Source organism: Miniopterus natalensis, chromosome 2 (assembly GCF_054644295.1).
Source record: "Miniopterus natalensis isolate mMinNat1 chromosome 2, mMinNat1.hap1, whole genome shotgun sequence".
NCBI classification, from domain to species: Eukaryota; Metazoa; Chordata; class Mammalia; order Chiroptera; family Miniopteridae; genus Miniopterus; species Miniopterus natalensis.
In genome coordinates this window covers 70,511,447-70,525,118 of record NC_142082.1, presented here as the reverse complement: position 1 = coordinate 70,525,118, position 13,672 = coordinate 70,511,447, and the positions used below count along the sequence as shown (strand labels likewise).

The window sequence follows — 13,672 nt, the reverse complement described above, 5'->3', positions numbered from 1 at the left end:
GAAACCATACTTAGGACATAAGTTAAATGGGATTTTAAAAAATAACAAAAATGAATTCTTAAGAACTTCAGTGGCAAACTTGAGATATCACAACAGAACTTAAGTTTAATTTTACTAACATACAATTACACGCTATTTCCTACCCTTGTGAACTTAGAGCACATTTCCTCTGCTTCTTTTATCATATTTGCTCGAAGCATATATTTTGCACATTTGGAATTGATGAATCTATCGGCCGTGTCTAAAGACTGTGCTTCATCCATCCACTTTGCAGCTTCTTTGAGATTACCTATATGCTTTAAAAGATGAAAGTATTAAAAGAAATTATAGTTTAAGAGAATATGGGTGTAATACAAACAGCAACAGTTTATAAAGACAAATTAGAACTTTGGTACCATTTCTGCAAAATTTATCTAGAAATCTGTAAATTAAATTTCACATTTAGTAAGAGCTGAATCAAATGAGTAACACTGAGTATAAAAATATGCAACCTAAAGCGCTTTAGGATTATTAGTATTAGAAACAGATTATCAGGGTGCCATAAAAGTTATTTCTACACAGAAATAACTCTGAGGGTTCTTAAGTGGCTAAATTTTCAATTATTCAAAAAACATATCTAGGATTTTACCTTGTAAATTTTTGCTTTCATATAGAATAATTCTATTAGAGTTGGAGTATTAGCAATTGCAGCATTAATATATTCCAAAGCCAAAGAATATTGCCCAAGTTTATCAAAGTGCTGTGCCAGGAAATACTGAACCCAGAGTAGTGTTGTTGGGGGTTCCTTCTCGCCATTCTCTGCAATCAAACAAATACAAAATTATTACAGGGAAGAAGACAAAGTAAAGGATATAACATACTTTCTCTCCCCCAAAGCATAATGAAATAAATAATTATTACAATAATAAACAGTAAAAACCCAGCAAAAATGACCAATTTCAACAGAAAGAGGTATGACTTCCTGTGATCAAGTTCAAAAAGTGGCAGCCAAGCAGAGAAATAAAATACTAGTTTCATAGGCTTCTAACTCCTACCTCACTCCAAAGAAACAGTGCTGAGGAAAGAAGGTAAATCAGTCTAACTATGAATTCTCAAGGCTGGGAGTGTAAGACAGCAGACCCAGGAAAAGTCAAGGAAAATGGCTTGGAGAAAAGATGACCCTAACTACCACTGCAAGATTTCCATAAAGGCAAGAGCTGCCAGGGCTTATCACTGTCTAGGTCTCAAAGCTAAATCAGGAAAACCCAAAATTGATGATATGAAGAAGATACATTCCTGACAAGGCAGAAGTAATCCTATGTGAGGCAAAAGCACTCACATTCAGTAAGCTATTCCCAGTCTTGTACCCTCAAGCTACAACAGAGTAGACAAAGAAATAAATACCAAGCTCTCAAAATAGATTTCAGAAGGGAAGACCTACAGGTATAAAATGAGGAAGAAAGAGCGAAAAAGAGAATTTACCCATACTACATCAAAAAACACAGGTCTTCTAGACTAGCTGACCAAATAAAGTGACAATATGCAAACACACAAATTAGTATAAATTAAAACACAAATAATCAAAAAAAGGCAAAGAGTCCAGCATTTATCTTGTTCCTCTCCCATAAACTATAGTTCAGGGGAACTGAATATTTGATGAATGCAAGTTCTTTACAAGAAGATTTCTAACTAATAAATACAGAAGAAATGATGATTTGAATGAAACAAGGGATTGGGGCAAAGACTCTCAGTGACTGCTGCAATCATTAGGTGAGAGGCCAATGAGGACTCTTTAATGGGCAGATCAGGCTGACAGTGTCTGAACCCTGACCAACCTTAACATCACAAAAAAAGAGACAAAGAGAATGTCATCTGCCTCCAGTTGTGATATAACAGGAAGTACAGTGCATCACATATGAAGTATTCAAAGGGAACCCAAATCTAACCAAGCCTGTAAATCTAACTATCAGTTTACAAGAAATATGGATGACAGCAAAATATATTAAATGATACCATGAGAAAGCAAATCAGCCAAATCCAGAATATGGGACATTCCACAAGACAAATAACATTTCTTTAAAAGGGAGAGGAGGGCACTACTCAAGATTAAAAGAGTATCAGAGATATAAAAATCAAGTGTGGACTTTAGTTGGATCCAGATTCAAATAAACAAATTATACTAAGACTTAAGATAATCACGGAAATTTGCATGTACACTAGGTGTTAGATATTACGGTATGAGAATTAATTTTATGTGAGATAGCACTGTGGTTATGTGTTAAGTGTTTTAAACAGCTAGCGATGCACACTAAAGTACTAACAAGTAAAAGAGTATGTCTGCTTTAAAAATACTCCAGAAAGCCCTAGCGGTTTTGCTCAGTGGTTAGAGCGTCAGCCCTCAGAGTGAAGAATCCTGGGTTTGATTCCAGCCAAGGGCACATACCTCGGTTGCAGGCTCGATCCCTGGCCCTGGTTGGGGCGCATGCGGGAGGCTACCCATCAATATGTCTCTCTTACATCAATGTTTCTCTCTCTCTCTCTCTCCCTTCCACTCTCTCTAAAAGCAATGAAAAAATTATCCTCAGGTGAGGATAAAAATAAATAAAAAATAAAAAATAAAAGTGTCTACAAATTTAAAAATAATTTAGTAAATAAATAAAAATACTCTAGAAAAAGAAGTAGACAGAAGGTACTTCAAATAAGACCGGCAAGATGTTCATAACAAAAGCTAGGTGATGGGGACCCAAGGATTCCTTAAATCTATTTACTTCTGTGTCTGTTATTTTATACGGAATTTGTTTCAAACTAACAAAAACAAAGGAGCAATGACATGTAAAAGACATATGAAGAAACCAGACTAAAGTTACCGTCTGCATGACTGAAAGCAATCTAGAGTGTTTTCTAAAGTTGCCTTGATTTACCTATGTACCTACAAACTGAGAAACAAAGAACCAAATTATACAGGACTTAAAGTATATTTTTTAAAAAAAGAGAAGCAGAGATTCAGTAATAATGCACTACAATATAAACTAACTGCATCATCTTTGGCAAGCCACTCAGTCTCTCAAGTTTATTTACTCCTGTTAAAATAGGGTTTACTCCAAACTCACATTTATGGAAAATTTAAATTAAATAAAACTGAAGTGCTCTTTGTATTTCATTCACTAACTCAAAAACTTTTTCGTAAGTAGCTATAAAGTGGCATGTACATAATAAACATGACAATTTTACTGTAAGTGATTAAAAATGGATTAAAATGAGTACTCATATTCCAAATGAATCTAATTTAAACTTACCATAAGGACTAAAAAAGTCACACGTTTTAAGGGAGGCTTCATAATTAGTAACAAGCTCCTGGATTACAGAAATCTGTTAAGGAAACATAGTTTAAAATGTTTTAAATATTTTATTGAAGATATTTATATATATTGTGAATTAAATTAGATTTGGAAACAAGATACAGCTTATTTCAAAATTATAAATTAACTAAGCTACTAGGGTGTCTGCACTTTCCCCATCCCGATCATTAGTTTCAGGTTTTGAAGGACAAATTATCACTAGTTACCACAAAACTTTTTCCCCCTCAATAAACACATCTGTATAATTTATTATTAACAGTTAATTTATTTGCTTTTTGCTTCTCGCTGTTTTATTGGGAAGTTGTAGGCCATTATATATTCAAATTTTCTAAAATGTCACCCATCATAAAAAAGTTAAATGAAATTGATACAAATTATACAGTGAGTTGATGGAAGAAGAGGTTAAGTAAACTCCTAACTAGATGTTTAAACTACCATTGTTTTTTAATGATCACTTTAGTAAACAGATTTGAATTTCAATGCTACTCAGGTAGAAAAAATATATTATAAACTGCACTACAAATGTGCTATGCCCTGAAAGTGCCAAATGAAAAGTGACATAAATTAGAAGTGGCAACAGGAAAAAAAACTGCTTATATGTACTGTTGGTATTAAATGCCTATTGATGTTAATTGTTCAGAATAAGTTGGGAAATATAACCATCTTATTTGTGAACTCCAAAAAAACAAAGGTCAAAAGTGAAGGAAAACCATTAAAAGTTTTAATAGTGTCTGACGAATATGGTATTATTTTAATAGTGAAAACTTGAAAGTTTTCTAGTTTTATAAAGTGGGATGCTACTAATACCACCAGAAAAAAGAATATACCAGACAGAGTAACAATAACAGTAATAAGCCATTAGTTGTCATTAACTGCTTTATACATGTAAAGGAAAAATAAAAATATGCTGAAAGCACACAATGGCAGAACCAGCGCTGAACCCAAGCAACAAGGCTCCAGAGGTTAGCTTTTAACTACTCTGCTATATTGGTCACTGGTGTCCCTGGAACATTTATTACTAAAGGGAAATTCTCTTTGACTCACAGGGTTACACTAAGAATAGAAACCATTAACAGGACAGTAACCCTTTCCCTATCATTTTTAGTGCACAGAGCACCACCTGGTACACATTAAGTCAGCCAGATCATAAAAAATATACCAAGTACACCAAAATTTGGAAAGGTTAAACTTTAAACATGCACGCATGCGCTCACTGGGAAGACACCAGGGAAGGACAAGTATGTGAGAGAGGAAAAAAGTAAGAGAAGGTTTGGGAGGGACAAACTTACTGTACTTTATGTGGCATTAAGCAATGTATTTACACATACACATTTACAAATTGAGTTTCCAGAGAATCTTCTGGAGGACTTTAAAGGATAGATCAACAGCAATATAGTCATAGTAGGGGACTTTAACACCCCACTGACTTTACTGGATAGGTCTTCCAGACAAAAAGTCAACAAGGAAACAGTGACTCTAAATGGCACACTAGATCAGATGGATTTAACTGACATGTAAAGAACATTTCACCCCAAAGCTGCAGAATACACATTCTTTTCAAGTGTACATGGGACATTCTCAAAGACAGACCACATGCTAGAACACAAAACAAGTCTCTAAAAGTCCAAGAAGAATGAAATCATATCAAGCACCTTCTCGGACATTTACACCATGTAATATTATGCAGCTATAAAAATGAAGGATCCCTTACTCTTTGAGACAGCATAGTGGGACCTGGAAAATATTATGCTAAGCAAAACAAGCGAGTCAGAGAAAGACAAGTGTTACATGATCTTACTCATATGTGGAATCTAATGAATAAAATAAATTGATGAACAAAACAGGTCCACAGACATAAAAGCATGGAACAGACTGATGAATATCAGAGGGAAGGCAGAGGTGGGGGTGGGTGGGGAGAGAATAACCTAAGAACTTATATGTATATATGCATAACCCACGGACACAGACAATAGCGTGGTGAAGGCATGAGGAGGGGGGTGGTGTAGGGCGGAGGGGATCAATAGGGGGAAAAAGAGGACATTTGTAATACTTTCAACAATAGAGATAAATTTTTTAAAAGAATAAACACATGAAAACTAAGGGAGAAAAAAAATTTTCTAGGCTTAAAAATTACTCAGAGTTCAATTTATAGAGCCAAATATCTTTTCATGAACTTACACTGCCATCTACTGGCAGTTGCAAAAACTGCAGCTACAGTAGTTTTAAACATAGCCTGGCAGGAATGGCTTGGAGGTTGAGCACCCACCTATGATACAGGAGATCGAGGTTCGATTCCCAGTCAGGGCACATGCCGAGTTGCGGCCTCGATCCCCAGCAGGGGGCATGCAGGAGGCAGCCGATTAATGACCCTCTCTCATCAGTGACATTTCTATCTCTCGCCCTCTCCCTTCCTCTCTCTGAAGTCAATAAAGATATATTTAAAAATAAAAAAATAAATAAGGGTATATACCTTTGCCTTTCTAGGGTGAAATATTTTTAAAGTCAGTTCAATAATAAAACAAAGTACAACAAAACATACTGAGGTTACATATAATTCTTTATAAAAAAGAGTATAACCACTACTGGCTAAAATAAATCTTCAGCTTCAGAACTTCAAAACAAGATTTGATTGAGGAAAAATCAAGATAATGGAAAGCCCACCAAAATCTCCTAAATAAAAAAATTGCAAGGAACACTGGCCTCTTTGGTTCATTAAGCATATTTCTTGAATCTAAAAACTTTCTATCATAGTCATTAATTCAGTAATTAAACAATTCCATTTTTTCAAATTTGTCTATGAAAGTTAATCTAAGGATTTTTACTAATGTATAAGGACACATATTTTACTTCAAGTTTAACTTAACCAATTATATCTCAATTAGAAAGTATATTCAACTCCTTTCTTGTAAAGGTTAATACATAATGGCTATTCTTCTTGAAAATAACAGTCTGCCATTGCCATTTAAAATCAAGAAAGCCAATCTACTTAAGTTAGGTATCGAAGATCACAATAAAAAAATAGCCTCAAATAGGACAGCTTAAATTATATGGCCAAAAGATTTGGAAGCCCAAGTGCCCATCAGTAGATGAGTGGATAAAAACACTGTGGTAGATTTACACAATGGAATACTACTTGGCCATAAAAAGGGGGGGCATTTAACCTTTTGCCACAGCATGGATGGACCTGGAGTATTATACAATTATGATCCAGGTGAAATAAGCCAGTCAGACAAAGACAAGTATCATACGATTTCACTTATATATGGAATCTAATGAACAAAATTAACTAACAAACAAAATAGAAACAGACTCATCTGTCAGAGGAGAGAGGTGTTTGGGGAGGGGGGGAGAGATGAAAAAGATGAAGGGATTAAGGAGAAAAAAACACAAACAACAACAAAAAACCTCATAGATATAGACAAGTTTGGTGATTGCCAGAGGGAAAAGGGGTGGGAAGAGGCACGGAGGGTAAATGGGAGATAAGTGGTGATAGAAGGAGATTTGACTTGGGGCGGTGAACACACAAAACAATATACAGATGATGTATTATAGAACTATACACCTGAAACCTATATAATTTCATTATTCAATGTTACCTCAATAAATTCAATTAAAAAATTATATGGCCAAAATTTTCTATGTACTGAAAAAATTTCCAAGTTCAACTATCTTCTCTTAATTTAAATATTTTCTTCTGATAGTTACATTTGATCAGAATTAATGAAGCTCTATTTTTGTTAACAAAATCTAACCTGGGCAAAATATTGTGACTACCACAGATAATTTCCTAAACTATGGCCCTTAATCAGCTTTTTTAATGTACAAGTTGAAAGAAGTCTTTATTAACCTTAAAGACACAACCCTACAACACCATATAATGATACACAATTTTTGACAATATAGATACAAATCATGTTTAAAATGTTACTGCAACAGGAAAGCCATTGGAAAGATCTTTCCATTTTTTAACCCAAATTAGAAAACTAAACATAGTGTTATCAACAAGGACAAAATTGCTGAATTTCCAATAAATGTACAATTAGCAGTGACAATTTGGGTTTCAAAGGAGCTAGTTACAGAGATAAGTTGCCCAAGAACTATGATGCTAAAATGAAATAAGTACTTTTTTACAGAGATGAGGTGTGAGGTGTGAGAAGTAGGGGTGGTGAGAATGACCAGTTCTTGAACATCATCTCTGAATCAAGCACTTTATAAACTTTACTTAAAACACACATCAACTCTTTAAGTACTATTTCCCCCACCTCCATGATCTGGAATCGAATAAGTAGTGACTCATGTAAATAAGTAATGGAATCAGGACTACAAACCAGGCCTGATTCCAAAGCAATGGTCTTTATCAAAAGTATTCCCAATATTTCCCAAAGTGTGGTACATATGATGGAATATGAAATGATTACAGTTAATGCACCAACTTAAATTTTGGTTGCATTTTTTAAATGTATTTTTAAAAAATAAACTAGCATAAACCCACGGTTTTTACAAAAAACAAGCAATCAAATTTAGTGATAAATCAACAAATTATAGGTGTTTCCCAGCAACAAAAGCCAAATAATTCAGTACCTCCCATAGAAACATTCCAATAAAGTTCGTGATGATTCTTTCTTCACTGAGTAACAGGCCAAGTTTTTTACAATTCCTTGTGCCTATTGTCACAGGTTTCTAAAGGGCACACATATTTCCACACACTCTTTAACTGAATGAAGATCCTGGAATCTTTTCATGTAGGGACAGATTTAACATAAGAAAAGTTTCCTGGGAAACAGCCTACCCTACCTTCTTGTGTATGGACAGCCATACAGTACTGTTTGTTGAGACACCTGATGCTTCATCAATTCAGAGTCTCGTCAAATACTCAATTTCAATGTTGTTGAAAATTACTCATATTCAGTATACCTGTGCACTGATGTCCAGCTTCACTGGAATCAACCGCACCTGTAACAACCCACGGCAAACCCTGACGATGATTCATTGTCTGATACAGTGAATGACTACTGAAGAAAACTAGGAACTACTTTTTATATTATAGGTGAAAATGGAAGTCTAAAATTAATTTGTACCTCTTTTTACAGTCAGTTTGATTTCTTTTACAACACATACAAAAAGGAATGTATAGGCTTTGCCTTGGCAAATGAACTAAAATTAAATAAAAACTGACTTTACTAATTATCTTTCTGTGCCAAATACACATCTTTACCCTTAGAGAAAACCCATTTTTCTCACTCATTAAATCAGCAAAGTAAAAGATAAAAGTATAAAACATTAGAACATGTTAAACAAGAAACACTGAAAAAGAAAATTAAACCTAAAATAAGTAGAACAACATAATAAAGATCAGAGTGGAAATTAATGAAACGGAGGAGAGGGTCAACAAACCCAAAACTTGGTTCTCTGAAAAAATTGACAAAATGAGCAATTTTGTCAATTTAGCTACATTGACCAAGGAAAAAATGAAGACTCAAACTATTAACATTAAAAATGAAGAGACACTGCTACTGATTTTGCAGGGGGGAAAATGGTTATAAAGGAATACGATGAACAACTGCATACCAATATTGGATAACTTACATGAAATAGACAAATTTCTAGAAACACAAATTTCAGAAACCAAGTCAAAAAGAAATAGAAAATATGAGTAAACCAAACAAGAGTTTGAATACATAAACTACCCACAAAGAAAAGTGTGCGTCCAGATGGCTTCAATGGTAAATTCTACCAAACATTTCATACTAATACAAATTCTTCACAAACATAAAAATAAAATTCAGAAGAGGAGGGAACACTTCCCAACCCATTATAAGGTCATTATTGCCCTGATATCAAAATGAGACATCACAAGAACACTTTAGACCAGTATCTCTTAGAAATACAAAAATCCTCAGTTATATGCCATGAACAAGTGAGTTTTATCCCAATAATGCAAGGTTGGTCTAACATCTGAAAATCAATTAATGTAAGGCACTAATACATTAAAAAACAAAAAAACACTTGATCATCTCATGAGACACAGAAAAAGGATATGACAAAATCCAACATCCTTTCACAATAAAAACTCAATAAATGTGGAATAGAAGGGACTTCTTCAACATTATAAAGGGCATATACAAAAAAAATCCATACTTAATATTTTTAAGATTTTTTTAAAATTGATTTTGAGAGAGAGGAAAGGAGAGGGAGATAGAGAAATATTGATGTGAAATTGAAATATCAATAGGCTGACTCCTGCACGCCCCCTATGGGGGATTGAGCCCACAATCTGGAATGTGCCCTGACCTGGAATCAAACTGGCAGCCTTTCGGTGCACAGGACAATGCTCAACCAACTGAACCACACTGACCAGGACCATACTTAATATTTAATGGAGAAAGATTAGATGTTTTCCCCCTGATCGGAACAACAAAAAGATGTCCACTCTCATCAATCCTATTCGACATTGTACTTAGTGGTTCTAGCTAGGGTAATTAGTCAAGAAAATGAAATTAAAAGAATACAAAACTAAAAGGAAGAAAAAATTTTTCTATTTGCAAATGGCATGGTCTTGCACATAGTAAATCCTAAGGAATCCATTACACCAACTATAACAACTATGTTCAGCAAGGTTGAAGAATATAAGATCAATATATAAAAATCAATTGTATTTTATATACTAGCAATGATCAATCTAAAAATGAAATTAGAAAACCCATCTAAAATAGCATAAAAGAGAATAAAATTTAAAGAATAAATTAACAAAACATATACAAGACTTGCACACTGAAATCTACAAAGCACTGTTAAAAGAAATTAATGATCTAGAAGAAGGTACAAATAAGTAGAAGCATATACCTGCTCATGGATGGAAAGAATTAACTCACACAAAAACCCAAAGAACCACAGCAATCCTGAGAAAAAAGAACAAAGTTGGAGGTATCATGCTACTTGGTATCAAGCTGACTCCTGCACACCCCCTACAAGGGTATAGTAATCAAAACAGCATGGTATAGGCATAAAAACAGACACACAGATAAATGGAACAGAATACAGAGCCCAGAAATAAACTCACACCTATAAGGTCAATTAATATATGACAAAGGAGAGCACATCAAAATTACAACCAAACTACAGAAAAACCAGCATTCAGAACAGCCTGAAATCTAGGTGAATGTAAGTCCTACAACCAGGCATTTAAAGAAGACAACACACATCACTTCTCAGCTTTTTGCCTAAGATCAAGTGTGAAAAAGAAGACATATCAAGACTGGTAGGTGGGGTGAAGACACAGAATGAGCTGGTCCCACACCCACATACAGGATGTACTTGTTTATCAAACTTAATGTCTTTGAAATCCATCCTTAAGAATTAAAATGCAACCCTTAGCTAAAAACAGAAATCATCACCAGTTACAAATATGCAATTTTTTAAATTTTTTATTTATTGATATGAGAGAGAGACAGAGACCACCATCGATTTGTTTTTCCACTTATTTATGCATTCATTGGTTGGTTCTTGTAGATGCCCTGAATGGGGATTGAACCCGCAACCTTGGCGTATGGGGACGATGAACAAACTGAGCTACCTGGCCAGGGCCACAAATGTGCAAATTTTAAAATGCCTTTATAAGTAATCACAAATATATGTGGCCAAAATTATTTGAGAAGCATTTCCCATACTTGTAAATATTTCTCACTATACTAACGTTCTGATAACTTGCACTCAATTTTCAGCAGCTTAATTCAACTCTCAAAAGCACCTGGTAAAATTCCCGTAAGATGTTTAAAAATTAACACTAAAGAAATGTCAAAGGTTCCTATATAAATTAGTGCACTCTCAGTGCCTCCTTTAAAAATGTAAATTCTGCCCAGCCAATATCTCTCAGTGATTGAGCATCAATCCATGAGCCAAGAGGTCACAGGTTTGATTCCCGGTCAGGGCACATGCCCGGCTTGCGGGCTCAATCCCCAGTAGGGGGCATGTAGAAGGCAGCTGATCAATGGCTCTCTCATCACTGATGTTTCTATCTCTCTATCCCTCTCCCTAAAATCAATAAAAAAACATATTTTTAAAACAAATGTAAATTCCATGCTTTATAAAATACCAACAAATGCTTAACACCTTTGTGATGGTAACTTTGGATCAATATTGAAGGAATTTGAAAAAACAAAAACAAAACAAAACAAAAAAACAACCTATGCCCCTTGTGAAAACTGAGAAAGCCAGCTAAAGCCTAAAAGGAACAAATTCTTTAATGACTACAGTATTCAGTAGTTGCTGCAAGAGTGTGTTTGTTACAAAAGCAGTAGTCTAATTCACATACAAAAGTTCTTTATTATTTCTGACTTTCATCTCACCTTTCTTCTCTGTCACCCTTGTCAAAAAGAAAAAGGTGAATTTTGGCAAACATTAATTTAAATAACCCACAGAAATTTTTGGTAGGCACTACTACATGTTTTCATAAGAATCAATCACTATCAAAAAATTGACAGCAGTACCATTACTTGTAAATTACAGTCAAATAAAGCATACAGATATTAAAGAAATGTAGTTTTTTAAAATGTAAATGACACTTTCTACTAACTGGGTCCTAGATATAATCAGTTGTCCCTTTTAGTTTATGAAACCTGCTGCCATAAGGAAGAAAGTGCCAATCAGTTATACCTATTATTGACTTTGTTTTCAACAAATTATTATTCACAAATAATTATGGGTCAAAGTTAAATAAACAAGTGATACATGTTTAACTAAAAACATTTGGACATTTCCCATAAAACCTTTTCCTTTTCCACTAGTAACTTTCAAAAATTCTGACTATAGAAAACAAAATTTTAGAATTTAATAATTAAGAAGCAATTCTTGGGCCCAGCCAGTGTGGCTCAGTGAGTGACCACTGACCCATGCATCAAGAGATCACTGGTTTGATTCTGGGTCAGGGCACATACCCGGGTTGCGGGCTGAATCCCTAGTAAAAGGCATACAGGAGGCAGCCGATAGATGTTTCTCTCTCATCAATGTTTCTCTCATCAATGTTTCTTTCTCTCTCCCTTCCTCTCTCTCTAAAATCAATAAAAACATTTTTTTTCTTTTTAATTTGGATCCCAAACTCTACTCAGAAATATTTAAAAAAAGAAAAAAAAGCAATGCTTGGAAATAGAATTACAACTTGTCTTCTATTAACTTTTAATTTTCTAATTATCCTTCTAATTTAATACCAAGTGCCTCTTCTCATTTTAAAAACAGGAAAGCATTATTCTCTTTATTCAAGAAATAGCTAAACTATACTTATTAAAATGTAACCTTATGAGTTAAAACTGATAGTACCAAATGGCATTTTACTATTGCACTAAGTCAATTATCCATGTTCTAACTTTAAAGGCATATATAACAAATTAGAAAGTCCACAATCATACTATAAAATAAATGATTAACCACAAAATAGTTAAATATAGACCTCTGGTGACAATTTGTCAAATTTGTAGAACAGTGTACCCATTAAAAACAACAACAATCTTTAATCATCTTAGTGCTTTTATAAAGCCTTTACTCTGTAGATTTCAGACTGACATTCCCTTTGATAGTACTTACACTACATGCATATAATTTCAGTTCAAGTGAATAGCATTATTAGGACAGAGAAAATGATTAAATCATAGCATACTATTTACATGGAAATCTTTCTAAAATAATTTAGTAAAAAGACTACAGCAAAACTGAATGAAGACCAAATTTTACCTTTTCTGTATTGTAATATAAAGATTTCAAAGTAGTAAACAAGGGTGGGCAGCCTTTACTGAAGTTAACCCTCAGGAACTTATCCAATAGTTCTCTAAATTTTTCACCTAGAAACAAAAGTGTACTTTGTTATAGTTTGATTAATGCAAACAGTTCTCAAAATGATTTATAAATAAAAATCAATTCAGAAACAATTATCCCCCTCTCCAATTTTTAAACCCAAAAACTCAGTGAGCATTTCTTGTTGGTTACCACCAAAAAGCCTAACACCAAATATCTCAGTTGGAGGCTATAGTTTTCCCTACATCTAGGTTCAAAATATCTTCAAGGAACACTTCCAAAGATAGATAAACAAAACGACTGTGTAGCTTTGAGTAAAAGTAACCTACTCTATCCATTCTAAGTATAGTCCCCATAGCAAATATCTTTCCTAATCTCAATGACCAGCAGACTCGGTCCTACTATCAGCAGACAACTCATAAAGTACCCTGAAGACTATAAAATGATTCTACTGTAACCAGCATTATATTCAAGTAGCAGCCAAAATATATTTTCAAAAACTAAAGTAGTATTTACAAATGTTTTCCAAATCAACTAGTTATTTACTTCAA

General features: G+C 34.0%; 1 protein-coding gene across 2 annotated transcripts in view; it reads right to left on the bottom strand.

The window, feature by feature from the left end:
* Nucleotides 1-13,672, bottom strand: part of NAA16 (N-alpha-acetyltransferase 16, NatA auxiliary subunit) — a 64,141-nt gene that overhangs the window by 19,265 nt on the left and 31,204 nt on the right. For both annotated transcript variants that reach the window (XM_087814313.1, XM_087814314.1), the window contains 4 exons: nucleotides 13,062-13,168; nucleotides 3,276-3,348; nucleotides 629-798; nucleotides 144-296 (listed from right to left, as the gene is read on the bottom strand). In XM_087814313.1, the coding sequence (XP_087670439.1) occupies nucleotides 144-296; nucleotides 629-798; nucleotides 3,276-3,348; nucleotides 13,062-13,168 (503 nt within the window). The remainder of the gene's footprint in view (nucleotides 1-143; nucleotides 297-628; nucleotides 799-3,275; nucleotides 3,349-13,061; nucleotides 13,169-13,672) is intronic.